Here is a 16219-nt window from a genome sequence, read left to right on the forward strand (position 1 = left end):
TGCACAGTGTCTGGGAATAATCTTCTCTGGCCATTGTTTTAAATAAATTGATTATATTTCTTTGCTGGAGCAGAGTCCCCTGGAAGCACAATTTCCCTGCTGTGGCCGAGAGTTGGCAAGGGCCTGATTCAGAAACACAAAATCCCCTAAAGCAGATCCAAACAATTTTCCCTGCAGGGCAGCAGCTGGGAGAATTGCAACCACCAATTTTATGAAAAACATACAGGCAGCATCTCACAATAACAATACGCCAAGCAAAACTCAGAGGCAAAATCCTCCCAGAAACCTGTGTTTCTTACCAACACCCAGCCCTGCCTGATCCTTCGAATGGGACTTTGAGTCCCAGGGGAACTCCAGGGTGGTGTCACCCCACTCATTGCATTATCCATCTACCCAGTATCATCCTGAACTACTTCACTTTCAATGACACCTGCAACAACAGGGCATCTTCACCAAGTTCCCATTCAAGATCTCCCACAGAACAGCTGAAACAATATAAAAAGGAAAAATGATATGTCATATTATGATGCATTTTTGTAAATACAAGGCTGTCTGACTCCTGCAAAGCCCACCCCAGACTGTACATGTTGTTGGTTTTCTGAGCAATGCCCGCTTCCATAGAAGAACTTATATATGCTTGACTTGGCCATCAATTCATCTTAGAAAGACTGTATGAAATCACATGATTTATTGTTGCCTGGGAGAAATGCAGGCAAAGAAAACAGACTTAAGAAAATGAATTGCCGTGAAACAAATTTTAACGTAAGCATCCTGATATCCAGAAGTTAACCTCTTCTGAAAGACTTAATTCTTGTTCAAAAGGTTAATGGTTTTGTTAAGTCTAAATGTTTGGTAGGCTGCTGGGATTGTTTTCCTGGAATGAGTGCAACTTTCAAGCTTTAGTAGAAGCAGCATAGTTAACATAACATGCAGATGTAATTTTGACCAAAGAGCACAGGCAATTATCATCTTTGAATGTAATAATTAATGGTTGATGCTAAATAACAGGATTTACAATTACATAAAGTAAGTGGTTAATAGCGTGTTATAGTTATTTGATGGTTATATGAAAGTTAGGTAAATATTTCCCTACAGTAACATCTGGATATCATGGCGTCTAGAGCGAGATAGATAAAATAACTAACCCTTTCCATTTCAGCAATAAAGCTTCTACCACTAGATTTCTGTTTAAGCAGGTCTAGCACTTCCGTGATAAAGATGAGAAAGTACATGTTGCCTTGTTCAATCTTCCGTTTATCTGATGGCCGACAACTGCGTGGTATAGCTGCAGCTGCAGGGGAAACCCGCTATGTATAAAGATTTTCTAATACGGGAGATTGTGTGTGATGCCCTGACTTGTGAGGGAAACAGCTGAAGAAAAAGTGAGTCAGAGCTATGAGACCAGTTTGATCAGCACAGACAGCCTTCAGAAGTACCTAGGAGCAGATAGGCTAGCAAGAAAGAAAACTATCCTGCCAGAAAACATGTTATTTGCAGTAACATGGAGACTTTATTTATATGTATGTACTAGTAAGCTGCATGTAATTTAATAGGGAAGCTATTCTTTGATAACATTTTACTGCTGAGATGATGTGAACAATGACAAATGAGACACAAAGGCCTCCCTGTTCTCATTAAATCACACCTAAAATAAAGTGTGCAATATCTCTTCTTGAAAATGGATTAATAATTTACTGAAAAAAAATTGTAAATTGTATTATGCATTCATCAACTTACTACTACATATCCACATTGCACCAAAACAATACCACTAAATATTTAATGTAAATGAGGTAAGTCTAGTTGGATGGTGCTAACGATCAGCGGACACGGTGCCACAGATAGATAGGGTACACGAGCACTGAGAGCCAGCACAGCAGCTCCTGGAGAGGGGAACCAGGTACCAAAACTGGGCTGGAATTTCCAACCATCACAGACTGAAGTCAGAGTTAAAGAATAAATATTATCCTATATAAAATCACTCCACTGCTAGCCACAGATAAATGAATTTTCAGACTCTCCTGAGTAGAAGGTGCAGCTGGACCATTGCATGTGGTTGTTCTTTATCCATATGGCTGCAAGTGATGCCCTCTGGCCAGGCACTTCACTTCAAGAAGGATTTGAATCAACTGAAAAGAGCCCAGTAATGATGACAGGTATAGAAAATGTGACCTGAGATAAAAAGAGATTAAAATAATTGCTGAGGACAATTGTCCTCTGTCTTCAGAGGAACAAAGCCCAGATGGAGGATGTGATAGCAGCCTTCAAATACACAATAAGTTGCTGACAAGAGGAAGCAGGCAACGTGCAATGTCTGTGCTTATAGCAGACAGGGTAAGTAGTAAAGCTTTTCGGTAACAACCTGAAAGTATCAGGAAAAAACCTAACTGTACATCTGATGGGAGTTGGCAAATTCAGCCTTCCAGTACTTGAAGGGGCCTACAGGAAAGCTGGAGCGGGACTTTTTACAAGGGCATGGAGTGACAGGACAAGGGGGAATGGCCTTAAGATGAAGGAGGGCAGATTTAGATGAGATATTAGGAAGAAATTCTTCCCTGTGAGGGTGGTGAGGCCCTGGCACAGGTTGCCCAGAGAAGCTGTGGCTGCCCCTGGCTCCCTGGCAGTGTTCAAGGCCAGGCTGGATGGGGCTTTGGGCAACCTGGGCTAGTGGAGGGTGTCCCTGCCCATGGCAGGGGGGTTGGAACTAGGTGATCTTTAAAGTTCCTCCCAACACAAAACATTCTATGATTCTATGAAGAAGTCCTAGAGAACAAAAATGTATTACTGCAAGAGACTTTCTTAGCCAATGGGAAGGATGAAAACATGTGGCGTATGGCATTTGCGTTCATTCATTCATTCAAAGTAATCTGAACATAGCATTTATCTGTTCCTACTGTGAAGATTGTTTGATAATCAAGATCTCTAGAAATATCTAGATCTTTGAAGTCTGTAGTAAAGAATTCATTAGTGAGGAATGTAGGGAAGAATTAATTAATCAGAGTTGTTCATTTACCTGGACAGTTTGACAGGCTTTTTTTTTCACTTGAACCACCTGGGAATCCCTTTCGTGTTCCCTTACCTCCCCACCCTTTTCAGTTATTAGAAGAGTTGGGAGAGGAGTTGCTATCTGTCACTTACTCTTGCTTCACTGATTACAGTGCTTGATTGGTCAGTCAAATCTACTGGATTTTTTCTGCTTCTTGCCAAGAGGTCAAAACCAGAAGAATATGAATAGTGAATACCAGGTGTTGTGTACATTTCCTCATCCATGTGCGAATGTTGTTGTTTGTATAAAGAAGAAACATATTTACCCTTCTCAAAGTTCACTTTCAAGGCTTCCAACCTTATCTTTGGCCTCTTGTCTTTTGCACTTCCTTCTTCCATTCCAATAATGCTGGCCTTTGTGGGAAGACCTTCTAAGTCACTTTCCCCTTGGGCTCCTGGACTTTAGCCTTCATCCTTGATGACTGTCTCTGGAGGCAATACATTTGTATATGGCAAAACCTGTGCCACAGATTTTGACTCCTGATAATGCCATCCAAGCCATGATGGCTGCAGAGGTAGGAATCAGATGAAGATGGCTCTTCAATGTTGGGATGGTCACCAGCCTTTTCTCATGAAATGGTTAAAACACAGAAACACAGGAAAGTAACCACTCTAGCAAGAGAGCGATGGATGAGAATTAAGCATTATTTCATGCTGCGGAAAAGATTTGGATTCATTCTTCAATGAATGACACAGCTGTAATTGTCACTATGCAAAATTAAACAAGGAATACATTAAGAAAGATTCTTAATAGAAATCTGAACCTTTTTTCCCCCCATTTGATGATTCAAAGGAAATTTTAGACTAAAGTTAATTGGAACCTATGTAATTTACTTAACTATGCATAACATCCACTGATTTTTTCTGCACAGTTTTCATAGATTTTATCAGCTGACCTTCATTCTCTTGACACTTTCTTGCAAATGGTGACATCTACATGGTTGTAAACCCCTTTTCTGTTACATCAGTAAAATATTCATCCCCCACTAACCACGCTGGTGAAATCCAGCGTTCTTTTGCCAATGACTAGATTGTTCCCCTCTTCAAAAGGAAGGTTTCCTTTCAAGATCCCAGCCTCCAATTCAAATGAGACGTACCCTTCTCAGCCACAGATGACAGCTAACCCTGCCACTTACTTTCACAAGCCCCATCCCATAAGCGAGAGGAGCAATGATGCGATTGTGCTGCATTCAGCAATTTAAATTACAGTTGAGCTCTCAGCTTCCCTTGGCCTTGGTGGTACCCTTCTTTTCAAGCAAGATACTGTCTCTGGCCATGCTTTCTCATTTAGATGTGAGGAAATGTAGTCTTATTCTCCAGTTAATTACAGGCATGTTTTATTACAGATTTGTTTTGCACCAGAGCGTGACAGCTGGAGCTTCTTTTGTGTTATACTTGCCTGTTTCTGGTAGACTTCCAGGTTTGGTTGGTTTATTTTTATTTTTCCTATAAGCTCTTGCAAAGCTGTACAGGATTTTAAACCAGTCACAGCATTCTGAAACTTTCTAGGTTCCCAACCCAGACTGTCAACTCTCCTTCCTTGTCAGACACGTGAACTTACCCAAGATGCAGCAAAACCTACTCTTCCTTGCCAGACCTGCCCAGTCCCTCAGAAAGTTGGACTCAACCCTGTTATAACAACAACTTGCAGCTCTTCTTTCTGAACACTTAGTTCAGGCTTCCATGAACATTTGCTTTTCCCCCCCTGCATCACCCTCCTCCTGTGAGAGGTCACCCCCCCTCAGCACCGCCGGACACAGCACCAGCAGACAGCGCTCGATAATCACCGTGCAATGTCCAGAGGCAGCCGGTGCAGCTTCCACAGAGGATGGTGTGGAGTTCGTGGCTTCAGTTCGCCCCCTCGTGGACTTACCTGACCAGAGGTTCTTATAAATATCTGTTCCTCCTGGAGATGAGCCCCATGGGCTGCTGCTCCTCTCTCAGCTTTCGGGAGCTTTGGGAAAAGGGGGCGGGGGGGGGGGGGGCAGCCAGGAAGACACAGCAAAACTCCACAGCTACCACAGGGACATGGCCTAAATCACAGCTTTCTCAATCAATAACACCTCACACCTGTATTTTGCTCTGCAGAGTGGTGATCTGCACCATCAGCTCCATTTCAGAGGGGAAGGGAAGGCTGTGCTTCCACGGGAAGCAGCCATAGCCCATGAGCAGGAGACAGAGGAAACGTGGCAAACTCACGCGTGCCACCTGCCCCAGGAACTCAACAGAAGGGCAAGCAGGACGATGCAAAACTTCGCTTCTCGCGCAACTGCTGCAAGAGAGTCATCAGCTGGAAAAGGTCTGAGTTTGCGAAGTTACCTTGGAGTTGAAAAGTTGGGATGAGTGAGTCCTGGTAACAGTGCTTAAACTGCATGCTACGGGGCTTCGAATGAAAGCAAGGGAGCACATCATAAAAATGCAAAGTACAGGAGAAGATTCACTGCTATGATAAGCATGTTTGTTTTAATAGTAGTTAAAAGTATAAAATTAAGAAAAAAGCCGTGAATGTGAATTAAAGTGATGAAAGGAATGGAATGGAGGAAGAGAAGGGAGACTGTACGACGACTGTACTAGTACAACAGACCAACTGATTTAATTATCCAGGGAAGTTAGTTTCATGTATTTGTACACGTCTTTGAACAGAAAATCCCTTCTGTACTTTAAAAAAATAAAAATGAACTGACATGGTTTTCCATAACCACTCGTCATCTCAACCCGCAAGAAATCAAAGAATTTTCTCTCTGACAGAGTCATTCATGGGAGGTCACTGCGTGGAAGAGCTAGACCATTTGAGCCATGCCTGCGCGGTGAGTTCAGAACCAACAGGTACGGATGAACCGAGCAGCTGCCATCGCGCAGTGCCCTCAGCCCACTGGCTGCTGTAGCGCAGTCCATTTCCCTCAGGTATTCACACTGCAAACTTTCTGAAAATCACTGTGCTCTCTGCATAAACACTGAACAGAAAAGGAATGAATAGAACAAATATTTAATTTTCCTCTCCAGCACGTTATGCAGAATTTCCAAGATACTAAAGTTAAATCTTTACCAAATTTAGTAAATTTGACTCCCATGCTTTAGCCCTGACTCATTTTGTCTCTAATCAATTCCTAATCCACTTCCTCAGGGAATTCATGGGGACGAATACTGCAGTACCATGACTGCTCAACAGAACCATAAAAATTGAAGGAAAACTTTCCAGAAAATGCAGATAGATTAAATTGATGAGCTGCTCTGGTAGCTTCCTTCCTCACTTGCTCTGTCCAATTAGTTGAATTACCTATGCACTGGCTTTAGCAGTAATTTTGTGTGATAAATAACACTTAACAAACCAAGTTATTGCATGTTCACAGAGTGCAAAGAGGCTGAGCTGGCTGAAATCCTGGGGCCCAGTGGGTCCAGCCCCGACTTCCCAGCATCTTGCACAAGAGAATGGAGTTTGGGGGTTGAGGGGAACAAAAGAGATGGCGTGTGAGTCAGACACCTGTACAGCACAGCCGGACGTGCAGTGCAGGATGTACAGACATACAGCGTACACGCACCGAGAACGTAAAATCAGCAAAGCTTTCTGCTACGCATTTCTCTACAGTCAAGAATGACAACGGCCTTCACATTATGAGTGATGCTTCCAGCCCCTTCACGTCCAGATAACTTTATCAGATGCTGGTCAAATTTTGGGGTCTGGGCGGGAGGTTGCGGAGCTGAGGTTTGCATCCTCAAGTTGAGGGCAGAGCAAGATGAGACAGACCTTTAGCCATCGCTTCTCTGCCTGGCTTCTTCCTGTCTCTTAGGGACCTTTCTGCCTCTGGGTGTGAAGAAAGCCTCACAACAGCTCGCTGACATTTAACTTCAAAGTCTGACTTAATGTCAGCCCAGGGTGTAACTTTGGTTTCCTTTTGTTGAGAGTCATCAGCACTACTAATGGGGAGGGAGTTAGAGCCAAGGGAGGGGGGAAACTGAGGAAAGGATGCCAAGTCACATCCACGTTTTCTGGGTGGAAGAGGAAACAGTGGGAAATAATGCAGGAATTTAGGAGCAGCAGGGAAAATCTGAAATATAATTAAATCAACGAGATCCCTGGAACCTCAAATGAACATTTCTTTATTCTCACTCTAAGGATGAAAAGGAGTCCTGCAGTGACCCACCATCACATGCAAATAAATACTCAGTGGCACTCATGATTCACTGCTCTGGATTGGTGACTACTACCGTCTTGATCAGCACTATTTCTCCTGGATATTTGCAACTGCAGTTTTAATCACCTCTACAGTGTTTTTCTGATATACAGTAAGAACACATAGATAATCTAATGCCCTACTAGGTGTCTGTCTCACTGTGATTTGGAAAGATATAGTTTTATAAACATCCTCAGCTTCCTTAACATAAATACAAAATAGTTGGGGGGGAAGAAAAAAAAAATTCCTCTGGTATTGAAACCACAGGACCTTACTGCTTGGCATATAAACCACGGAAACCAGACAATTGTTAGTCATGACCATTTCTTTTACAGCTCAAGACATTTCCCTCATGGAATAAGTGAACCAGCTTTTCAAAACTACCTCTGAGTGTAGCGACACGTGGCCATCTACTCGGCATTGCATACGCAGCAACTCCAGTTTCCATGTCAGACATTCCAAAATACTGAAAATCAAGCCAGAATATCCAATTTCCCTGATTTAGTGTCCAACACTGAAACTGATATTTATACAAACTGTGCCAAAGCTATTCTGTACCAAGTGTTTTCAATTGCACTTTGGAAAGAACTGTGCGTTGAAGCAAAAAAGAATAGAAATAATTCCAAATCTCCAACCCAATAATACATCAAAAATACAAGCTAATTAATTGTATTAAAGACAAACTTTGCTTCTGTGTCTCTGCTTATCAGTTTTAAACACTTAAAAAACATTTAGAGACCATTTAGATTGCAAGAAACCATCTGGGTACTGCAAACATGGTTGGATACTAGAAGAGTAAATTCTAAACGTTTTCCAGGATATACATGTGGTTCTGGATATCTGATGCAAAGAAATTAATTATAAATAAAAGATAAATCAGAAAACCACTTTCAACTGTATGATGGAAAACGGCTGGCTGCAACAGGAGACCATCTCGCATCCCACTAGATGGGGCTACTTGACTACACGGGCTAGAAATCTGGTCAAACATTTCACTAACCCCAGTGGCAAAGGAAAAGCATTTACAGGAGTCAAGTTCATTTGCCCCTATTCCTAACGCACACGCAAACCCGAGCCGGTGTCCTGCAGCTTTTATGCCTCACAGCGGTACCTATGTAAAGCAGAGGCATAAAGACGCGCTGTGCTAGCTGTCACTGCAAGGACGGCACCCGTAAGCCCAAAGCAGCTAGCTAGAAACCAAGCAAAAAAATTAATGGGTTTGCATATTAAGAGACCGCAACAACAAACAATAGGAGTGAAGAGAATCAACCAGCTCTCTAAATTATGCAACCACTTGTTCTGAAATAAAGAGACAGATGAAAAATAAATTCTGTTTCCAACACAATTTCCTGGCTTCGGGGCTTTAGCTTCATTTTTTGAATGGCTAGTTGGGTTAGGTGCAGGAACGGAGAAGTTAGGTGGGATTTTTTAAGTCACTTTTGCCAAGAACTGTATATCACCACACCATGCACTACACAGGGCATGGATGGTCTGCAAAATAAAATACCACTTCAACAGGAAGCTGAAACATTAACCAACATCGGTGAGACGAACTTGCAGCACAAATATACAAGATGATCATTCTACTTTGCATCTTTCATGCTAGAACGTACTGCAGACCTTCAGCACTTGGCACCATAAGATCTTGGCAGATTTTCAGACATGTGTGATTTAGCACAGTGATGGAACCAAATCGGTAATGAGGTGTTCAGTCAAGTGTCAATAGGCTGTATGGCTGTGTAAATTTATAGTAATCCAGGTGAGTAAGGGCAGGCAGTGGCGCTCGGGGATATGGAAGCTCCCCAAATTGGGTGGGATCAGCTGGCTGAAACAGAACTGAAATACGGCTGGTGGGAGAAGGATCACTGTCAGGGATCTGGGTCTAGAGGACTTCTTGCTGTAATTGCATGGAATACAGCCCTTTCTTTAGAAATCATAAACTGCCAGCTACCCAGCTGAAGAGTTTTACCAAGAAGCAGTTTCCAAAAGAAGAGCATGTTTAGGAATGACAGTCACCAAAACTTGTCTACAGCCCTTGGATTTATTCTCTGAGATAGATATTTCAACAGAGGAAAGGAAAAGCTGCTTAGCCTATTGTTTACCCAATGAGTAATTACACTGTAATTAAAATTGATTGATTGTTCCTCTTCACAGTAAGACAATCCCATTCACTACCCAAGCTTCAAGGGCATCCATAAATATACGGATAAAGGTTAGTCTCTATGTAAGAGGAATGCCCAATATCCTAGCCAAAACCAGGTCCTATCATTAACCCACCAGCACTCAAACTTGTGAATAAAACAGCTCGTTTGAGAGAGCTTAAGGCCGGATCTACAACGGTTACAAACACCCTAATATCTGAACTAGAATGGTATGGGATCTGTGATCCACAACGTTACAATTTCTGTAGCGGGCAAACAGATTTCAGGCATTGGTGAAGTTGTAATTAAAACAATAAGGAAGATGTATTAACATCTGGAAGCCAGGCAACCTGCGATAGCCAACATGACAAATTCGAGCCAGCCATGCTATGAAAAGCAGATGCACACGAGTGCAAATACAAGCACATACTGAAAAGTAAGTGTTTCGGTTCATGACGATGAAAAGGAGACCATCGGGGACATCCTTTGAGGCAGATGTGCTGTTCAAAGAAAAACACTCTGTAAGGGGAAGTAAAAGGAATCACTCACAAGAAGAAGTACTGTTGAATTCTTTTAATAACACTAGGAAAATATCATAGTATTAAAGTCCTGCATGGGATCCTCAAAAGGTTATTTTGGTTGGGATTTCTCTGTGTTTATAAATGAAACTTTTTTTTTCCCAATTATGTTTTCTTTTAAACCAACTACTCCTTTACAATGGTATTTCCAGTTAAAACACAGCTAACCTATAAATACCTGAATACCACAACACACATTGTGTGTGTGGGTTTTGTTTAAAACTGAGCGGAAATAATGGTAAATCTATTCAACACGGGGAAGCAAACGTCGATTTGTTAAGCGGGGAATGTAATAGCCAGTAAAGAATACATTGCATACATAATACAGAAGGAAAAAAATTATCGTCTGGAGTATGTGAAATTACACTGATTTTGCACCTTAAACCTATTAGAAGTTACTCTGTTGGGCAATACTAATCCACTGAACAAGCAGAATGTTGGTCAGAAGTCTAACGTTTCCTGTACCAGCACAGAGAGAATATAAGCAGTCCAATGCTGTTAAAAGAAAACATGAAATCCAGCTCATGTTTCTGGTTAGGGATCGATTTCTTCAGGAACTACTGTTAACATAACATCTTCGTTGCCCCTGCGTACAACCATGTTCAGCGTACTGTCCTTTTTAATAATGTCACTGACATCACTGGCTGAACTTATCGACTGTCCATTGATGCTTATAATCACATCGTTGTCCTTCAGGCCACCACTGAAAATACAAAGCAGCAATGTATTATTATAATTGGCATTTTACTGTCTTTACAATATTGTTTAATAAAAAAAAAAAGAAAAAAGATAGATGCATTTTTTCTATTTCCCACCCAATGGCAGCTGCACAGACACACAGCGGGCATGCAAAAAGCAATCAGAATTTATGAAGCGGTGAAGATTAAAATACAATGCAGAAACCTCAGAAATGGGATGGAGGTACAAGTTTGATGAATCCCATATTTCACTGTCTTTAAAGGAATTCACTATTTCAAATAGTGCAGTAATTCTGCAATAAGGATTCTAGATGCTGATTCGGTAGAAGAGATAGAGGCATGTTTTTCTTTTAAAACAATTGCAACAAGGCACTCATTTTAGAGGGGAAATTTTCCAAGCTTTTATTCACATATACATAGCAAAGCAATCTGAGTAGCACTATGTGTTAACACATGAGGAATTCTGGTCCCGGGTCCATGCCGTTCTCCACACCTAGCTTACTGGCAGCCACTTCACCTTACCTTCGTTGTTTAAACCTGAGCAGAACACCACATGCAGCGATCCAGTCCAGTCACCAAAAATGCATGCCTGTCCTTCCCCTTGCCCGCCTGCAGCCCCCAGAACCCCTTCTCCTGACCTCAGCACCGTATGCAAACCGAACACAACACGTCCCTGCTTAAAGCAAGACGGGGCAGAACCGGAGCTGGCACAGCAAGGCTCCTCTGCCCGGGGCCGCGGGTCTCTTCCCCAGCTGGCTGAGACTGCTGCTGGGACCGAGAAACGGGGTGGTGAGGGATACCATCGACCACAACGTCTTGCCCAGTCTTGCACAATGATCTGGCTCCAAGTCATGGAAATATTAGCCAAGTAACCAGATCAGACATGATTCAGCCCTTCAGCATAATCCTTCTTCAGAAAACCACAGAGCAGTCATCGGCCTCTTCCGCCCGCAGAAAATGCCTTACATGAGTGTTTCCTGCAAGCAGGATGCCTTGGCCAATGTTTGCAACAAATCTGGTTGCCTACTGAAGGCATGGCTTAAAACGTTTCCATGGGACAAACTATTCAGGTTGCCTTGGTCTCTCACGCAGCCTCTCCTCTCAACTCATACCCAGGACAGGTCGCTGCAGAACTGCTCCGATTGCCCACCCAGCACGTCTACACAGCGTGCATTGGAGAAGAAATCAGCAGAATGGGGAAACCCATAGGCAAGGGGACTAGGAGGGAGACACAGCAAACATGGGCTACATTTTAATGGCCAGGCCAGCCTTCAGATGAAACGTCCCAATTTGAGTCTGCCTTGAAGGTACGAGGCTACATTGCCTGCCTCACATTTCTTCTACCTCTCTAATGTCCTTCTCCCACTCTCTGCTAACTATTATACATACTCCCAAACTGATTTTTCTGCACCTTCAGATTGGACCTGCATGCCAAGGCAGTAAGTTCAGTCCCACACTGGAGCAACCACACTATTGCTACGTTAACTGCAGTTTAATTGCAATAGGAATAATTTCACATTACAGACACACCAGTATTCTGCATTAACAGTGCTGCCAACAAGAATTACCTACACAAAGCAGCAATAATTTAGAAAGCAAGGCAGAGAGCTAACACTGTATATCTTACAGCAGCATCCAAACTGTAACAAAAAGACATCATCCAACCATCCTCGCAGCCTCCCTAAGAGGTAACACATGCCTGCTCCAAGCAGCTTTCTGCCTACATGCCTTTGGTGCTACATACGCCTCTTTCTTGCCACAAAGATTTACTCTTCTCTTAAATAATTTCTAGTTTCAGAAAATAAAGTTTCCTATTTCCTACCCTGGATTACAAAGTGGTTTTGTATTAACCAAACTCTGAAGGGAAAGTGTCTCCAGCAAGAACCAGCCAGACCAGTGCCGGTGAGCACAGAGCAGATGCCGTACTTCAGCCAGGCACCTCACGAAACGTGGTACCAACCAGCAGGTCGGGTTCTGAGCAAAAACGAAGAAAAAGATCCATTGGCCAAAACCAAAAGCTCTTCCCAGTTACGTGACCCGTGACAAAGCTCTCGCATGGAAGACTGTCTCATGCCAAGAGAGGGTTTCACCCCAGACAGAGGAGAGCTGGTGGGTTTGCCCAATGCCAAGGTGCTTGGGCTGAGATGTCTTCGCAAGGTGGAAGCAAAGCTGCTCCCTCGCTCTCCTACAGGAGCGACCAGCAGGGCCATGGGGAGCTTCATTCAGCGCTGGCATTGGTACAACAGATGTCTTAGAAGCAATCACTGAGAAAAATGAAATTTGAGTTTTCACGCCCACTGAATCCTTGCCCTTTCGGCCAGGAACGCTGACAGGGCTTCACTGCAATACCCTGACACATCCGCGGTATTGCCCATCAGGGACTGGCCTGGAACCACAAACTGATTTCCAGCAGACAACCTAATAGCGATCAGATGGTCGTAATGTTGTTAATTTAGCATTATCAAGGTAGCCAGTTAAGTAGGGAACATTCTCCATCATTACTCCCTTAAGCCAGTGGCAGCGGTTTTGAGAAAAATGTAGTTCAACTTACGCTTCAGCTGGTGTTTCTGGAATTACTTCAATAACATAGGCCCCAGAGACAACATCAGGAAAGTCTTTATGGCGATCCTTCAGCTCTCTAGCTTTGCTGGAAAATGAAAAAACAGCAACAAAAATATTGTGACAAGATAGAAAAAAAAAAAAAGCACGCATTTTTACTTAGTTAACTCAACACTGACTAGCTGAGGCATTTTACACATGTTGATGTGACACTTCACAATTCATTTTAACCCCTTAAAGTATTCCAAGAGTGCACTTTTTGCATGCATACAGCTTTTTAATGCCTATTTCTGGTAAAGGCAATCATTTCAATAGATACAGAGGATTAGAGCTAAAACATTTGGTCATTACTTTAGAACTAGCATATCCTGAACAACTAAAAGAAACCCTTTCAGTTTTCAATGCTTTCTTATACCTCTGATCCTGCACATGGGAAAACTTCTGGTTATTTTTACAGGATGTAGTATCACCTACTCATGAGTCTTTCCTGGTTTGAGTATGAATAGGCAAGTCCACACAAAAGCTTCATTTTCCATTCAATGAATTGTTTAATGAAAATAATTTTATAGAAATGGAAATATGGGTGTAGCTGCTGTAATTCTTGAAAACATACTGTCCTGTTGTCTCCTTGACCCACATGACAGCACGGGACAGATGGTAACAACACTAATAGAGCCCCGGGACAAATTAACGATCGCTAGCTATTCTCTTCCGAAGCATTAAGGAAAAGAAAAAGCCAGGGAGGTGTTTAAAATCTAGCTCATACAAGAGCAGAGTTCAACCATGCATGTAGCAGATGCAGAGAAAAAGGTAGCAAAAATCGGCTGCAAGGTGTCACCAGCACCTACAGTTCGTCCTCCTGGTTGTTCCTGCAGATCATGAGTTTGACCCAAATGCACGCAGCAACCATGCGTCAGAAAGGTGAGGAGCCACCGCTTTCACTTACCTAGGAGTTAGGGACATCATTCGTATGCCAATGTATTTCTTTTTGGTTATCGCTTTTCCTACAAAAAGGAAAACAGGTCTTCATCAATTGCCCTTACCAAAAGAGCCTCAAAGGCTGCTGACTTTCTGCTTTATTACTGTTTTCGCATTTTTCTCTTTCAAAGCAGTGAAATACAGTACCTTTAGCTTGTCTGTCATGGGATTCAGTTAGGAACTTCTTGATTTTATCCGATGGGATAGCAAAGGAGATCCCTGCTGTAACTTTTAATGTATTGATTCCTATGACTTCACCATCCTGGAGAAATAAGAAATTTTTATAAGCAGATGTGAAACATCCTGAAGAGAAATGGATGATTTCTTCCAAACAATCACAAAGACAAATTCATACAACACATTCCATAGCTGGTTTTCAATTTTCTAAATGGTTTGTTTAAGTATGAATTTCTCTGAATCACCTATTGGTAAAAAACTGTTCTACAGTTCTGGAGAACCAATGTGGATATTCATATTGCCACTAGCAGAAGAGAGATCAGAATTGGGCAGCACTCCTGCCGGCAGCAGACAAGAAGCATATCATATCCTACGGGCAATTTCATCCTGTTTCTTTCAGCAGGCACCAGCCGGTTCTGAGCAAATATTGCATAATAATATAAAGAAAAATGACAGTTCACCAAAAATCAAAAGCTTTTGCCAGTAATGTGACTCTAAGAAAGAATTTGGGATTAAACATCTCTGCTGTCACCTGACGATTCGAACACTTCTGAAATCTCAGCAGCTTCCTTCCCTGATCTATCCCAGATAAAAACTATCCGACTACAAGTTCTACTGCGAGTCGGGTGAAAAAAAAACATTGCCAAATCTCCAAGGCAGCAACTCAGAGTAGCTCTTTCTTCCAGCCGGTGCCATCCCTCGCTGAGGACCACTGCCTCTCTCCTCCGTTCGACCCCGCGTGTCCCCGTCTGAGAGCTCTCACACAGCCGCTGGGTTTTGCAACCTCCTTCAGTTGTTCTCTCTTGGGCTTATCCACAGCTGCGGCACGGTCAGCTCCGACTACGTTCTACAGTATCAGCAAATAAACCCTAGCATCCTGATAAATACAAGGGGTTTTCAACTCCCCTCGGTGTGATTCGAAATAAAGGGGTAGATACGGTTTTTGAATCATTAACCTGAGTTTCAGTATGAAAAAAAAACCAAAGTGCCAGCTGCATGATATACAGTGAGTGCAAACGCCTCAACTTTAAAATGTGCTTTTTACTTTTTGCAAGCCATGGGCAAAAAAAAAAAAAAAATTGTGCATTACACTTGCTCAAAACTATGCAAACTGTAAACACCTTAAATATTGAAATCCAAGTGTATCTTGTGATTTGCCAACATAAACGCTGACAAGTGATTAGTAAGAACCATGTGAATTCTGTGTAGTCAGCCAGTTATCAAATGCTCTGGATCACATTTCTGGTGTGGGGTTTTGTTTGTTTGTTTGTGTGGGGGTTTTTTTGGTTCTGTTTTTAAACTAAAAAATAACAATGAAAAAGCTTAACACTAAGCAAACAAGCTTAAAGAAACTCTTACCAGATTTACCAGGGGTCCTCCGGAGTTTCCATACTGAAAATAAACATATGGCAAGAACATGTTTTAATATCTACCTCTTAATTCATGGCAAGCAAAACATAAAAGGCATTTTTGAAATATTTCTGTAGTAATTTTTTCATTGTCTATTAAATATGTGCAATAGAGCAGTCTTAACATCCAAATCCATTAACTACACTTAACATCATCGCTTTTAGCTGAGCTTTGCAAATGCTTAGTCCTTCTTCTCTTGCCAGAGTAAGTTAAGAAAGCCAAGGTTTTTCTTTTGTTTTAATAGTACCACACTAGCAACTTAGAAGATTTTAGGACAGCTCTGGGAGCTGTTAGTGAAGATTTCTTACAAGGCCAACAGCAGAAGTACAAAACCTATTGTTTTGCCTTAATGCAGAAACAAACTTGAATCCTTAAACTGAGCTTGGCTTCTTTTTAGAAAACATGATGGACTTCGAAAAGGTACTTATTCGCCAGAGAATATTGCCTCCTCCCTTGTAATT

General features: G+C 42.2%; 1 protein-coding gene across 1 annotated transcript in view; it reads right to left on the reverse strand.

The window, feature by feature from the left end:
• Window positions 1-9916: 9916 nt before the first annotated feature.
• The window catches only part of HTRA1 (HtrA serine peptidase 1), a 36547-nt gene continuing 30244 nt past the window's right edge, over window positions 9917-16219 (reverse strand). Inside the window, exons 5-9 of the mRNA XM_054831001.1 lie at window positions 15708-15740; window positions 14319-14433; window positions 14140-14197; window positions 13186-13281; window positions 9917-10639 (exon numbers count right to left, since the gene is read on the reverse strand). Of these exons, the coding sequence (XP_054686976.1) occupies window positions 10471-10639; window positions 13186-13281; window positions 14140-14197; window positions 14319-14433; window positions 15708-15740 (471 nt within the window). The 3' untranslated portion in view covers window positions 9917-10470. The remainder of the gene's footprint in view (window positions 10640-13185; window positions 13282-14139; window positions 14198-14318; window positions 14434-15707; window positions 15741-16219) is intronic.

The sequence above is a fragment of the Grus americana genome, chromosome 7, assembly GCF_028858705.1.
Source record: "Grus americana isolate bGruAme1 chromosome 7, bGruAme1.mat, whole genome shotgun sequence".
In the NCBI taxonomy this organism is placed as follows: Eukaryota; Metazoa; Chordata; class Aves; order Gruiformes; family Gruidae; genus Grus; species Grus americana.